Below are 16,081 nucleotides of genomic sequence, written 5' to 3'. Positions count from 1 at the left end.
CAATAATTTAGTTTTCAAAATGTGTACCTGGATAAAAGTACACCCAAGACAATGCTATTTCAAATAAGCTTATAATAAAATAGCTAATAAACAAAATGATAATTTGAATTCAAAGTTCAATTCTTTCTCCAGTTCTGTGTCTTTCTTAAAACAGAAATGGAGATGGAAAATTTTTGAAATTCTCAAAAGGAAAGCATCATTTATCCAAGTTAATTCAGTTAACACTCATCTAAGTTTCTTACTTACACCACCAAATATAAGTAAACAGTGGAACAAGTTTTTTTTAAAAAATTATATAAATGCATGCATCAAAACAGAGAGAAGGGATTGGAAGGGCATGGAGAGAGAAACCCAAGCACAGTAAAGAATACACCTTTACCTAGAATCTATTTACATTTACTTTAGACATGATTCTAACAACTTCCATCAAATTTCCTAACTCACTGCACAAAACTACAGAATAGACTTTAAAGAACATCTAACCCAAGAGAGTTAAAGCTGATGAGGGAAGGCCTATAAGAGACATGAATACCAGCAGCAAGAGTGGACACAGACCTTGAAAAGAACAGTGGCAGGAGGCCATTTATGATTGATGCCTGGAGGCAAACCCTGAATAGTCCTTAAAATAATCTTTAGTACAAAGAAATGATATTCATATTGATTCTGTCACTAAAATATTATCTTAAACTGTTTAAAAATGCATAAAATGTATAATGTCTCAGAGATTTTCATTCAAAATAACTTTTCTTAGATTTATCATTTTAAAAGGTAAATGTCCAAAAAGAGTAAACATTACTTAGCTAGAATATGAAATTAGCAGCAATATTTTATCTATCCCTTTATAATGTCAAATGAATGAGGTGTCACCCCAGTGTTATTTATCTTATTACTGTTAATATTTACTAATTCCATAAAGGAACAAAACAGTAAATTATAAAAAAGAGCCTTTCCTAAGACATCTCTTTTAGAGGAACTTTTTAATAGACACCAAATCATACACTCTTGATATGTCACTTTCTAAATATGGTGTGCCTAGTCCCAAAGGGCAGATCAGTTAAACTAAAAAAGCATAGTAAGATAAACCTTCATGAGGGTTTAAAACTCCCCAGGCAAACGTGAAACCAGTACTTTGTTCCAAAGGTATTCTGGAAGAACGCCTCGTAGTCAGCCCTATTTTCTAAGGTCAGAGTAAATCTAGGAGTCTTCACTTCATTTTCTGGCTCCATATTTGACCTGTAGTCCCAGAGATTAGCCAAAAAGATTTTTTTTAATGCGGGTTCAGAATATGGCAAGAACTATATGATTCACTGTTTTCCATGCTGACCATCAAAAGCAGTGACCTCCAAATCATAAACTGGTCTTACATACTACCAAACGCAGAAGATTACTGTGATGAGCAACGGGACGTGTGACCCTCCAAAATAAAGACGGGTCTAGGAGCAACAGGGGATTTTATTTATTTGGTTGAGGAAAGGGAAAATAGAAGATGCACCCCAGCACCTGAACAGTAGTCAATTACTTAACTGGTCTACAACTAACTGAATTACAAATCAACCATTTACGAGTTTTGGTTAGCACTGCTGGTGATTTCATAGTTATACAAAAACGGTACACACAAAATTTGTAAAAACCGTCAAGCCATTCATCAAACTGATTATTTTTCCATGTTACAAAATGTCACCCTTTGGGAGCCAAGAACTGTTCAAAGTAGGTGAGAAGTAACAGCTGACTTTGCCTCACTGTGTAGATTATGTAATCCATGGAGAAGGGGAGAAATGCGTTCCAAGAGAACTAAAAGTCAGATAGAGATCTCAGATTCTTCATGGCTGCATGAGGCACTTTATCGGAATAGTCAAGCGACCTATCCTAACCGTTTATTCAAAACAGTGTTCAAAGGAGAAATGTCATATTCTCCATGTTAATAATAGAACCCTTCCAGTGGTCACCTAGGCAGCTAAGGGTTGGAAGCAGTCTTAATACATCAAATCTTTTTCTTTAATTTTCAATATAATAAGCCAACGTAGCTTGCTTTCAATCAAATGGAGGATAATCAACTTACAAAGTAAAACAAAAGCAAACATACACAAAAATCTATATCAACACGTCATTAAAGAGCACTCGAAGGCCAATGTTTCAATTTGAAGAAGCAAAATAAAATCCTAGTGCCTTTTCTTTGCGTTCATTTCTGCTTCTCCAAAATTAGGTCAGTTTCCACATATGCTAAGTCTTTGCTTGAGCCAACTAAATGTGCTCATTAATACAAGATGGGACTTATGCATGCCTTCAATTTCCCATAATTTTACATGAGATCTAAAGACACACAATTCTTCAAATTCACTGTAATTAACTTAGAAGACTATGGAAGACCGCTTCCACATTTTTCTGAAGTTTGTAAAATGCGGTCTCTGGTAACACAACATACTAAAAGAGATTCTGAGTCAAGACACCAAAACATATTCAGACTAAAGACAGATTATTCCTTGAAAGGTTAAACTACTGTGAAAAACTAAACTACTCTGAAAACCAGGAGTTCAAAATAGAATAGAATGCAGAAGAGGCAGTCAAAGTACGTAGTCAAAAATACTTGAACAGCGCACAACTGAAAATAAAGCTAAAAACTGCCAGCTAGATCCCAAACCACTTTTAACTCAAACAGTAAAAATACACCTTTACCTTCAGCCATTGTGATTTCTTCAATCCATAAATAATATATGCTGAAGGGAAAAAATCACCGTGCGATGAGCGGGTCTGGGGCAGGCCGCATGCCCGTCCCTCCGAGGGCTCTGAAGGGGAAGCCACGGGCAAGGCCTCCGGACCTGAAATCGGACCTGCCTGCACACTCAGCTCACCAGCTATTTTTAGAGGCCTCTTCCTCATGGCCAAATACTGCTAACCACTCAGGCTGACATGCACTTCTAACAATTCGACAGCCTTGCTCCCACTTATGGGATTCCTTTCTCAGTTGGTCCTATCTCCCAAATCCAAACTCCAAAAAAAATCAAGCATGCAGCAAAAAATGAAATGGAACAAATTGTACTGCCAGTTTTGTTTTCTTGGAATCAGTCTTTAATGGTTTTAGACTACGTACCAAATCATTCAAAACTGAAACAAGTCTTGCTACAAAATGTGGCCCCACGCCCAGAAACAGCTTGATTTGGCCCTTCAGAATCTAACCACATGCCTACGTGAAAAGACCATGACTTAGTTTCTTTGCATGAAACAGAAGCCTAAATGGTAAGAAATTAATTAAAGCTCTAGAATTCTGATTCACAGGCAGTACCATCCCAAGACTAATTCCTCCAACAGCAAAAGTAAAGGGACAATAAAAAAATGTTCCACTAGAGAAGAAGGAGAAAGAGCTGGGAAGGAAGGCATAGAGGGGATGGGACGGGAGAGAAAGTGAAGGAGGGAAGGAACAGACGGAAGGGTGGAAGGAGGGGATAGGGAAAGAAGGGGCTCTCCAGCAGTAAGAGTGGTGATCTAGGAAATATTATCTCAGAGAGGGACCTAAAGAGAGACTACACAGGGACCAAGCCAGTGGCATAGTGGTTAAGTTCACGTGCTCTGCTTCAGCGGCCCAGGGTTCACCAGTTCAGATCCCAGGAGCGGACCTATGCACTGCTTACCAAGCCATGCTGTGGCAGGCATCCCACATATGAAAAATAGAGGAAGATGGGCACAGATGTTAGTTCAGGGCCAATCTTCCTCAGCAAAAAAAAAAAAAAAAAAAGAGGAGGATTGGTGGCAGATGTTAGCTCAGAGCTCATCTTCCTCAAAAAAAAAAAAAAAAAGAGAGAGACTATACAACTGCATTCTGATTTTTCTCTACCTTCCTCCAACCCCATCTCCAAATATTCTCTTCTGGGAAATAAAACCAGACCAATTCTAGTACCATTTATTCCCTGATTTTTAGATTAGTGGTTCACAGAATTCATCAGAGCTCTGATTAGTATACTAAATTAATTTAGCACAAGTAGTATCCAGGGCAATGCAGCAGCCTTTAAAGTTGTTTGTAAATCTTTAACTTTTTCAGTCAAATTGAAAGCTTCACACACAAACCAAACATTTAAACGTTGTGAAGAGGAGTCAGCAACCTATGGCACCAACATTCGATGGTCCATAGCTGGGAGAGAGAACAAGGCATCAGGGCCAATGAAGCAAAACTGAGGAGTGACCTAGGTGTCCTCTGACCAAGAGTCATGTCCTCCCTTCCTCTCCTCAAGGATCTGTCCCACTCGAGTTAGCGCCGGCTAAAATGTTACAAGACAAGGAATCATTTGTTGACAGCGGTGTAAGATGACCCACCATCACACAAATTTCTTAGACAAATATTTCAGAAGCTTTCTTTTGTTTTGTTGTCTTCAGCATGAGAGGGAGAGTGACAAGAGACCCTTCCTGGGACCACCGGGAACCCAGCCACCACACTCACATGGCAGGTAGCCCGTTTCAGACTTCAGAGACCAGGCTTCAATACCTGGCTTCTTTATTCACTTTGATTTGGGGAAGGTCATCCAACTTCTGGGCCTCAATTTCCTTTCCTATAAAATGCACTTTGGCACAAACTGGCCATGGAAATATTTGCTGAAGTCATCCACATGACATGTTTACTGAATCAAAGAGGACAAGCGCACAAGGCTCCTGACCTCTAGTCCCAGCGCTTCTCAGGACCCTAGCCTGCCACCCGGACTGCCGGAGGGCCGGGGTTTCTTGCCTCCCTTCACCGGCCTGGACAAGGCCTGCTGCATTCTCAGTTACAGGTCTGGGGCCAAGTGCTGAACTGAGACAAGAGTCACGGCTCTTAAATCTGGGTCTACTTCACCCCGAGGCTTCTTCAACACAGCTGCGGTTATTCCTGCTCGACAAATCCTGATTACCCGTATTCAAACATCCTACGTTAACGGTCCTTTGTCTTTCACAACAATTTTACAGGCATTTAGACTAAATGTCTTCCTTTCTCAGTTTCACAACAATGGCAGACCTTTTATTCTAGATAGGGTGATTAGGACAAATCTCTCTGAAATAACATTTAATCTATGAAATTTCTTAAGGAAAAAGAAACTGAATTCCAAGTAACTATCTCTTATAACAACTCATTTTTATGATGGAAAATGTTTATGAAAATTTTAAAAATAAACTTAATTTGCATATAGCAAATCATGTTTTTAAAATCCTAGCAAAGACAACTAAAGTTAACTATTCCTGGTAATAGTTGCTGGAACTCACAGCAAACTCCTGGCTCTAAGCAAAGACCAAACGTCTAACGTGCTCTGAGACTATTATTATCAGGCTGAGGCTGCTAGAGACCACAAGAGCCATGACCTATGTTCTTGACCTATGTTCAGGGCTCTGCCTGCCTCCCACATCTACTAGGTAAAAATCCTCAGACCTCTTATGGGTCAACATTGACTACTTTCCTCCCCTCTGCCAATCAGCTGTCATTTACAGCAGTGGTTGCCACACTTGTGAGCACATCAGTCACCTGGAGGGCCCACCCCAGAGTTTCTGATTCTGCAGGTCTGGAGGGCCCCGAGAATCTGCATCTCTAGGAAGTTCCCAGGTGATCGGATGCTGCTGCTCTAGGGACCACACCTAAAGAGACCCGCTGCACTGCTGCACGCAGCATCCCTAATTCTCAGGCTCCGGCACAGGTGGAAAGGAACTCTTGTTTTACCAATTTCCAGACCATCCTTTCCTTATCACCTAAAAAAGAAAACAAAAAAACCCTGTTGCTCTGAGGTCCATGCCATCCAACTATACTACCCTCCACCCCGCTCAACAGTGTCACCAACCACCTCCAGTGCCCTCTCCCCTCAGCGAAGTCTTCTACACCTCGATTCCAGCCAGGACCACGTGATTTCAACGTCTTCCTGTGTGGCCAACGTGACAGGTTCTCTTCGCTTCCCTTCTTCATCCTCAGCGACCTTGTTCCCCTCTGTTCTATAGCCAACACTCATTCTTACATTCTTACCACGGATCTAATCCACCTTCTAACCACATCTCCATTCTTAGTGAATATCTCTGTAGCTCTCCCGGTACAACCATCCTAACAGATTTTGTAAGCGTGCTAAGAAAGCTCTGCTTGTTTGGGTCTAAGAAAAGCTGCAGGATATCATGAGATACCAAAAATACATTTCTTTAAAACAAAAACAAAAATCTTTTCCTCTACATAGAGTCTCCAAAGCAAACATGAGCAAGTTTTACCATTCTAAACCTAATCTTAAACAGCTTAGAATTACAAAAGTAACAAACGGCAACTCCGCAGACGTGGAGGAAAATCTACCTAAAGAGACCACCTCTGGCCACGGAACACCACCTCCATACGTGAAGGTTTAGGTTCTACTGAGTATGTGATGCACAGAATGAAAACAGCCAATCTGATCACAACCATCCTATCTTTGCAGCTTGTTTACTCAAAAATTTCTTCTTGGATCCTACAGTTGTCTTGCTTCTACTTTCTTCTTTTCCCCTCTTCACCTGCTGCCTTCACATCTTTCCACATCCATCCTCAGAGTCCGTAGTTCACCATTTAAATCACTCGGTGATTCACCAGACTCCCTTCTCCTCTCCCCTGCACTGCATCAGTCCACCGTAATTGCCTCCCTGGACGAACACAATTACTCACCTTCTCCATGACGGCAGGGGCAGCCAGGCACACCAAGGGAAAAGCAGGCACAGGACACAGTGGCGCCAACCACAACCAGCCCTCAGGACTGCCTGTCAATCCCACCACACATCTCTGGAAAACTTACTTTCCCAATCCCCAAAAGGACTTTCAAACTTCTCTTCTCATATTCAAAAATGCCATTGCCTCTTATACCACAGAGAGAACCGAACCATCAGCAGGACACCGTGTTGACTGTGCGCTGCCAACCATCACAAACCTAGATTCACCTGCACTCGTCCTCTGCTTTCCTCCTAATTCCTCAGCTGTCTCACACTCTATCTTTTCACTCTCCTGTACCACCAGCCTCTCTGCCTTTACTGCATCTTCCCTCAACCCCATAGCTAGCTCCTGCTCTCTTTCTCCTTCTTATCACAGATATAATTCCCAACAGAGCTGTTAGTTCACTGCTTTCATTTTCTAACTGCCCATTCACTCCTGACAACCTGTACGCTGCAATCTAGCTTCTGCAGTGCAGTAGCTCCAATGTCACACCAATGCCTTCCATGTCATAAAATTCAACAAAAAATTTTCAGTCCTCATCTTATTTGCCCTCTCAGAAGAATTCTCTCTCCTTTTTAAACATTCTCTTCCCTTGACCTTCATTACTTCAGAATCATCTGGTATTTCTTCTACCTTTCTGAACTTTCTAATTCTCAATCTCCTTTGCCAGCTCATTCTCCTCTAGTTGACCTTTTTCTTTTTTTTTTTTGGTGAGGAAGATTTGCCCTGAGCTAACATCTGTTGCCAATCCTCCTCTTTTTGCCTGAGGAAGATTGTCGCTGAGCTAACACCTGTGCTAATCTTCCCCCATTTTGTACGTGGGTTGCTGCCACCGCAGGTCTTGATGAGTGCTGTGTAAGTCCACACCCGGGATCCAAACTCATGAACCCTGGGCCGCCAAAGCAGAGCATGCGAACTTAACCACTATGGCACCACACTGGCCTTAGTTGACTTTTAAAGGTACAAATTCCAGGGGCCAGCTCTGTGGCCTAGTGCTTAAGTTCAGCATGCTCTGCTTCGGCACCCTGGGTTCGGTTCCTGGGTGCAGACCTACACCACTCATCAGTAGCCATGCTGCGGCGGCGAGCCACATACAAAATAGAGGAAGATTGGCACAGATGTTAGCTGAGGGTGAATCTTCCTCAGCAAAAGAAGAAATTCCAAAAGCCCTGCTCCTATGCCAGCTCCCTAGCTGACTTCAACTACCTTCTATATAGCTTAAATTTTTATCTCCTTCGAGCTCCAAACCCACACATCAGTCCACTCAATATCCCATGTGAATGACTTACAAAAACCCCAAACTCAGCATGTACACAAGTGAACCCATGATCTTTCCCCTCTCCTCTCCAGAGTTCTAAATCTCAGAAGCACTTCCATCAAGCCAGCTGCTTAAACCAAAAACTTGGAATTCATCCTTGACTTCATATTCTTCCTCTTTTCCCAAACACCCATCTCTCAAATCAGAATTTCTCCATCAGGCTGTTGCAAATAGGTTACAACTATGCACAGATATGAATTCCCCTCAGCACCTGGGTCATCCTTGTCTATTTATCCCAGTCTCATATTTTTAAAAAGCATTTATGTGTGCCATGACATGAAAAAGTGAGAAACTGTCTCAAATCACCCATATTTCTGCCTCTCCACTGTGGCCATCCATATCCAAGTTACCATCATCTCCTAGGCTATTGCACAACCTTAACATAACCTTTACTGCTCCATAGAGCTGTCAGAATAATTGTTTTAAATCTGAACATATCATTACCCTGTTAATCCTTCTCAATGACTTCACTTGAGTCTTAGGATAAAATAAAAATCTTCAATGTGGCCTGTAAGACTCTACTTGACAAGGCCCCAACCTACCACTCTGGTCTTAGTCTTGTGTTATTTCCCCTAGCTGTGTATATTCCAGATACAGAAATACTCACCAGGCTCTTTCCTGTCTCAAGAACTCTTCAGAGGCCATTCCCTCCTCCTGAAATGTCAACACTGTTGTACCATCATGGATCTCCCCCCAGCCTGGATATCTCCTGCTCTGTCTGCTTAAATACCACCTCTTCCAGGAAGCCTTCCGCTACTACTGTGAGAGCATTTTCTAATATGCGCTTCTCCTTCATGGCATTATTTCATTAGTAATTAGACAATTATGCAATAATTAATTTCCCAGTCTTTTTCTACCTTCAGAATGCAAGTTTCACGAAGCCAGGGACTGAGCCTGCCTTGTTCATTACATATTTGCCTTGCACCTAGTAGGAACCTAACAAACGTTTGTTAAATAAGTGAGAAAATTCCTTCTCAAATCCTTGCTATTATACAAGTAATCAAACCTCGTCCTGCTAACACTTCAGAAGCAAGGCAGCAAAGTTTAACCGAACTGCCAGGTCCCTTCAAGTTTCCTCACCTCCATGAATTTAATTATCCTAAAATTAATTCACAAAAGGAAAAGACCTACAAATAGTTGAGAGAGAGAACAAGAAAGAAGCCCAGTGGTTCCCAAACACTGGTTATGAACCCAAATCCGTCCATGATAAAGTTTTCACTGCTCTGTGTCAGAGGAATTCCTCACTCATCAATCTTGAGTGACTGAGACGCAGGCTGAACACGAGAAGGCCAAGCAGGAAGGGTGTCGCAGCTCATTTAGCTGACCCAACAGCCAGACCCCTAATGCTGCTCTCTTGACTGGCCCTGTGCAGAAAAGGCTGGAGGAGTGACGAGGGCCTCCTATGAGTTTTAGAATTTAGGAAAACAAAATTGCAAAAGGCATTTTCATTTCATCAGTATAAGTAAGATAAAGTGAAATATTAGCAACCTATCTATATCAGCCTCCAGCTATGTTTTGGAACCTTTATTATCCTTTGGAACCCCAAAGTGAGGGACCACTAGCCTTGTATAAGCCTATGTTTGTACCCCTACTGAGGAACAACTGAATCAAAACATGGTCCATCACCCCCCACCTGAGGAACCTGTGATGTACCCAAACTCCGATGGTAAAGAAGCTAAAAACACAATAGAAATGGTAGCTAACTCCCAAAGCTAGTTCATCTTGCCAGGCCTAATGAGTTAGGTCTTTAAACTTAGTTCTCCCCACAGAACATTCACTAAAGAGAGAAGACTCAGTCTCAGAGGGAAAACCACGCCCCTGCCAGTCCATCATCCGTCCGTCCGTGTGGGTAACAGTTAGTACGCTGTTCAAAACGAGACAGTCTCCTGAACTGGGGGTAGCAAAAGGTATGAAGAAAAGTAAGTAACGGTGTCCATTCAGAAACTCTGAGGTGGTGAAAAGCTGTTAAAGCAAAGAGTTCTTTTTTCAAAACTAAGGACAATAACAAAAAAGCCTATCCCAAGGCCTTCTGACCTTAACCCATTTAGACAGCAGAAGATCCAGAGCCACCTTCCCCACAAGTTCCCACTTTCTGGGGCAAAAGAATGCAGCAATTACAAAAAAGTGTCCTAAAGATGCAAATGGGGAAAAAGAGGACCGTATATATAAAAACATGAGCACAAAATGCACAGGAGACACAGGTTTAAGTTACGAAACATAGACATCTCAGAGTCAAGTTATTAGAAAATAACAAGCCAAGAAAAACAGTTGATACATTTATGTATTATGATACGTTTTGAGGTCAGCCAACAATCCTTTACTAAATAAATTAATAATAATGAAGCTGAACAACAGTAATAAGTAAAAAGCAAGAACGGCAGCAATTGAAAATTGCATAGTAAAGAATTAACTTCACCCAGAGAGAGGTCTGTCTGGCTTTGCTGGTGCCTACCTGGAGGGAATCTCTAGGTCCCTGAAATGCCCTCCCTGATAGGAGTGACTGTTTGCCTGGGGGCTTTGGCCACCAGACTGTCTCACAATGTGATTTATGATGAGGCTTTATGACAGGTGGTATCAGTTCCAATCTCTGAAGAAACTGAAGACTAAAGGTCAGCCATGCTTGTAGTACAAGATGGAGGCCCAAGAAAAACTCTGGATGCCAAAGGCTTGGATGAGCTCCCTAGTTGGCAATACTCCCATACATATCGTCCTGAGGCCAAGAAGGTAACAGGTCCCTGAAGACAATGGAAGCTTTGCATCAGGGACCTTCCCCCTTTGCCCTACGTGTCCCTTCCACTGGCTAGTTCTAACTTCTATCCTTTCACTGTAATACAACTGCAGTGCTAAGTACTGCATCTTTCTGAGTTCTATGAGTGGTTGTGGGGACCCCCAAGTTAGTGGCCAGCTGATCTGAAGTGACAGTAGCCCAAGGGGCCCCCCAAACTTGTTGCTGGTGTCTGATGTGGGCATTCTTGTGGGGACAGGTCCCTCAGACTGTACAGTTTGCCCAACTCCTTGAAGAAATCATGACCAGCAGTGTCCTTCTCCCAAATTACATGAACTGCAACCATTCTTAACTACACAGCTTTAATAGAAATTTCACAACTTTGCCAAAAGCTAAATAACCACATTTCTGTAGAATAATGAATCTGAGTTTTCAACAAAGTTAGTAAGATATGAATACTCATTTATAAATTCCAAAAATCCCCTGCCTAAAGCCAAATGAGAGAGAAGTACTGCAAGAGAATGTCTTATGAAGACTAGGGGTTCCTGCAGGAAAGGGAGACTGACTTCTCATGCCCCAGGGGATGTTCACTCAAGCAATGCACTCCATGGCCCACCCTATACCAAGCTGCGCACGAGAACGGGAGAGGGATGACTGCAGAGAAAAGGTGACAGCTACCAAGCGGCCTGCACTCCTGGAAGGATGTCAGCTTCCCATGGACCGAAGTAGGCAGCAAAGGAGTACCAGGGTTTGTACCATCCTGCCAGCATCTCACTCAAAGATGGTTGATGCCAGGCAAGGGACGCCCAGGAGCAAGAGCGGGTGGGGGATCCTGCCAGAAGTGGACACCCCAGAGGGCTGGAAGAAGTTGTATGCCATGGGGAGGTCCTCACCAGGCTTTCCAGAGAACTCAGAGGGAGCATTTGGGCAGCTGCAGCTTGTGGACAAGCATGGCCAACTGATCTTATCAACCAGCAGAGGAGACCCTGACTAGGACCTGTGAGGTGACAGAGGCCTTTCCCACTTGGCCTCTCCCTACCTGGCACTAGTGACAAACTAGAACCTGGGAGAGGCAAGGAGGGCACTGCCCCAAAGCACACCATGCACAGAGCACAATTACCCCTGCCCCACTTCGGGCCCTCCTGCCTTGCTGCTAACGGGAGACTAGAAATTCTGCACTGAAAACGAGAGATGCCTTCAGAAATGGAGCCTGACTGGGATGTTAAGAAATCTGTCCTGGAGACGGTCAAGAGCCTCTGCCACCCAGAGATTAATCTAGTCCAACTGAGCACAATGACTGGACGAAAATGAACCTTCATATCAATACCCTGTCGAAGAAAGACAAATAAAAACGACGACAAAATGTGGTTGCATGTTAGGCTGACCCAAAAAGGTTGCCAGTATTTGATCATTTTGGCCCACAAAAATGGCTATTTCATATGATTCAAACAAACAACATACGAGTATTTTCCCAATATTTTATTATGAAAATTTCTAAACATACAACAAAGCTGAAAGAATTTTACAGAGAATACACATATACTTATCACTTAGATTCTACTATTAACATTTTATTACACTGCTTACGGCATGTCTATTTATCCCTCTATATACATCCATTAATCCATTTTATATGCATAATCCATTTCAAAATAAATCGTAGACATTAGTTCACTTCCCCAAGTACTTCAGCTTTTGTATCATAAACTACAGTTCAATATCATTTTTATGTAAAATTTACATAAAACGAAATGCTCTAATTTTAAGTACACATTCCCTGAGATTTCACAAAAATATACACTGTGCAACCCAAATCCCTATCAAGACATAAAACATTAACACGATCCCTAAGCTCTCTCATGACCCCTCCCACTCACATTCCACATAACCCCAATCCCAGAGGTAGCCCCATTATATCGTTCTGCTTTTTTTCACTGTAGGTTAGTTTTGCCTGTTCTGCCATGAGTCTTATCTGTACTAGTGGTTCACTCTTTTCTGGTGCTGGGTAGTATTCCATGGTCTAAATATACCAGAGTATGTCAGAGGGTATCCATTGTCCTATTGGCAGAAACCTGGACTGTTTCCCATTTTAGACTATTACAAATAAAGCTGCCAAAAATAAGCTTGCACAAGACTACTGCTAGCATATTAGAAATATATGCCTGCATTTCTCCTGGGTAAAGACCTAAGAGTGGAACTGCTGAATCACAGGGCACATGTACATTTAGGATTACAAGAAACCGCCAGACCTCTTCCCAAAGTGGTTCTACCTTTTTACATACCCACCAAGAAGGGAGGACAGTTCTTTTCTTCTATGATCTTGTCAACATTTGGTGTTGTCAGTCTTTTTAATTTTAGCCATTCTGGCGAGTATGCAGTTATATCTCACTGTGCTTTAATTTGCATTCCCCTGAGGACCAATGTTTGAGTGCTTTTTCCATGTGCTCATTGACTGTTTATCTTTTTTGTGAACTGTCTGTTCAAAACTTTTGCACATCTGCCTATTTTTGTATTGCTTTTTTAAACTGAATTGCAGGAGTTTTTTATATTTCTTGGACATCTGTCCTTTAACAGATATGTGTGTTACAAAATCTTCTCCCAGGCTATGACCTTCTTATTCATTTTCTTAAAGCACCTTTTGATGGATAAAAGTTTAATTTGGATGATGTCTAATGTACTAATTTTATATATCTTTAAATATATCACCAGATTGGAAAATCTTATGTAAACCTTACGAGGTTTTCCAGTCTTCACATTCTGAAATGTGACATCTATTTCAGCACTTACACACAATCATTGGCTCTGTGACACAGTCATTGACACAAGCCCCACTACTCACTCAAACAGTGTGCCAGTGAGAAGAGAGGTCATGAAACCAAAGGCCAGTACGGCAACTAAATGTCTATCAGTGTATTAGTGGTAGGTATCACAGAGAGTAAAAGGAAGAGAAATTTTGATAATTTTAAGGAATATTTTCATTAGCTACAATGAGTCCAAAAATTTCTAAGTCAGTTATTTTCCCCTCAAATTCTACTGAATGGAATAAATCTAATTCCTCTGCCACCCAAAAGTCTTGCCAACACTTGAGCTCTTTGACTTCTTTCAAAAACTAGTTTACTTGTGTCTTAATTGGTATGTCTCCCCCCAACTTTTCATACTCACAAATTTAAATTACCAGACTATTATAATAGGAAGAAATTAAAAAGTTTCTCTTTAGTGTGATTGTCACCCAAACTACCTCATAGAATCTTTAGAAAATCACAAAAAGTAACATATTTTAGAGGGAAGGCATTTGGTTTACTTGTGAGACTTCGTGGGAGAAAATCTAATTTAGTTTTAAAAATCTTTATGTTAGAGAGACATTAAGAATTTAAAGGTGGGTTGGAAGGTCTCTTTAAAGGACATTACTGGAATAAATCAGGAAAATTTGAATACTGACTTTATACTAGGTAACAGTACTACAGCAGTGTTAAATTTCCTGAGTGTGGTAATTACATTGTGATGTTGGAGCATATCCTTGTTTTTAGGAAAAATACGCTGAAGAATTCATGGGTAAATTATCACGATTTAACTCTCAAGTGGTTCAGCAGCAAAATAAACAAGTAAGTTGGCCACCCCATGGCCGACTGGTTAAGTTCAGGCGCTCCCTTCCGATCCTGGGCCCAGACATGGCATGGCTCATCAGGCCACTCTGAGGTGGCGTCCCACATGCCACAACAAGAAGGACCCACAACTAAAATATGCAACTATGTACTGGAGGGACTTGGGGAGAAAAAGCAGACAAAAAAAAAAGGGGGAGTTGGCCCCGTGGCCGAGTGGTTAAGTTCAGGCGCTCCGCTTCAGCGGCCCAGGGTTTCACTGGTTCGGATCCTGGGTGCAGACCTGGCACCGCTCATCAGGCTATGCTGAGGTGGAGTGTCACATAGCACAACCAGAAGTATCTACAACTACAATATACAACTATGTACTGGGGGGGCTTTGGGGAGAAGAAGGAAACAAAAAGGTTGGCAACAGATGTTAGCTCAGGTGCCAACCTTAAAAATAAACAAATAAGTAAAATTGTGTGTGTGTGTCCAGAGAGTCAGAGAATACAAAGGCATCAAAATATTAACAACTGGTGAATCTAAATGAACCTTTCTTTTAACTGTCTCGAAGGTTTAAGTTTTTTCAAATTAAAAACTGGGAAAATACAGATTTCCAGGCCCATTCTGGTCCTAAAGAATCAGATACTCCAGAGGGTAAGGGCCAAGAATCAGAAATGTTAAAAGCCCCCAGGTGAATTCATGTTAGGATTCTGGATAAATAAAATTTTTTTAAAAAAGAAGCAGCTTCCAGTTTTAAGGATGCTTTTAAAGACTATGTCTCAGTGCTAAATTTAGATAACACCGTATCAGTCTTAACACTCTCCATTGTGGTTATGCAGAATAATGTTCCTGTCCTTAGGAGATACACGGGAAAGCAGTTGAGCGAGTTACACCGTCATGATGACAACAGCTTACTGTCAAAGAGTTCCAAAAGAGAGAGAGAGACAAAAGAAGGAAGGAAGACAGACAGATACACACAAAGACAGCGAATGTGCCTAATTTCTAATAACTAGTTTGTAAATCCAGGGGAATAGTACACAAGTCTTTCAACGTACGAATCTTTCTGCTGTTACACAGGTTTAAGAGCTTCCCAAAAAAGGTGTAAAAACATAAAAACAAAATTAAACTGGTTTTAAAAAAGAAGTCAACGGTCAAGTCCTAGACCCAGTAGTAATGAAAAGAACACCAGTTCAGCCTCTGGTTTCAAATTTATTAAAAACCAAAGAGAAAACTGTCTCCACCTGACGACTCTGACATGCAAGTTCTGCTCAGCTATCTCCATCTGCTTGCTGGACATTTTCTATTGGACGCTCTGAGTTTTGCCTCAAATTCACCTGGGAGAATAAACTTAACTCCTCTGCCACCTGGAAGCCGTTCAAATGCTCTGAGATGGTGACGTCCCCTAGGAAGACCCACCAGGCCAGGCCAGTCAACCCCAGGGTGTTCATCCCACCTCACATTATGTTAACATACCCTCACCCAAGGGCCTCATCCGAAAGCTCATCCTCTTCTGAGCAGTCACTGTCATTGTCCCCCTAACAGTAGCCCCCACAATGAAACCACAATTCTAGACGCAGCCCGACCAGAGTGGGATTTCCACCTCCCTCATTCTGGTGGCTAATAACACCAATGCTGAAGGGGAGTCTCCTCAGCCACACCACGCAGGCAGCTCCCTCTGACAGTGCAAGCGATTTAAAAAAACCAAACCCAAACAAAATACTAGGCCTTCTTAAAAAATATATCTACTACTTCAAGCCTCTCCCAGCTTATCCTCAACAGTGAGTTCATTT

The 16,081-nt window shown here is 41.9% G+C and overlaps 1 protein-coding gene across 17 annotated transcripts in view; it reads right to left on the bottom strand.

Annotated features, from left to right (window-relative positions):
- ASPH (aspartate beta-hydroxylase) overlaps positions 1-16,081 on the bottom strand; it is a 208,968-nt gene that overhangs the window by 175,026 nt on the left and 17,861 nt on the right. For 5 of the 17 annotated variants that reach the window (XM_008514822.2, XM_070630524.1, XM_070630525.1 and 2 more), the window contains exon 1: positions 2,674-3,128. The exons of 10 other annotated variants lie outside the window; for them this stretch is intronic. In XM_008514822.2, the coding sequence (XP_008513044.2) occupies positions 2,674-2,683 (10 nt within the window). In that variant the 5' untranslated portion in view covers positions 2,684-3,128. Of the gene's footprint in view, positions 1-2,673; positions 3,129-16,081 lie in introns of those variants that run through there. 2 more of the 17 variants (XM_070630521.1, XM_008514823.2) reach the window with 1 other exon arrangement.

Source organism: Equus przewalskii, chromosome 8, assembly GCF_037783145.1.
Source record: "Equus przewalskii isolate Varuska chromosome 8, EquPr2, whole genome shotgun sequence".
NCBI classification, from domain to species: domain Eukaryota; kingdom Metazoa; phylum Chordata; class Mammalia; order Perissodactyla; family Equidae; genus Equus; species Equus przewalskii.
The sequence above is the reverse complement of the archived record's forward strand: the minus strand, read 5'-3'. Positions and strand labels throughout refer to the sequence as shown.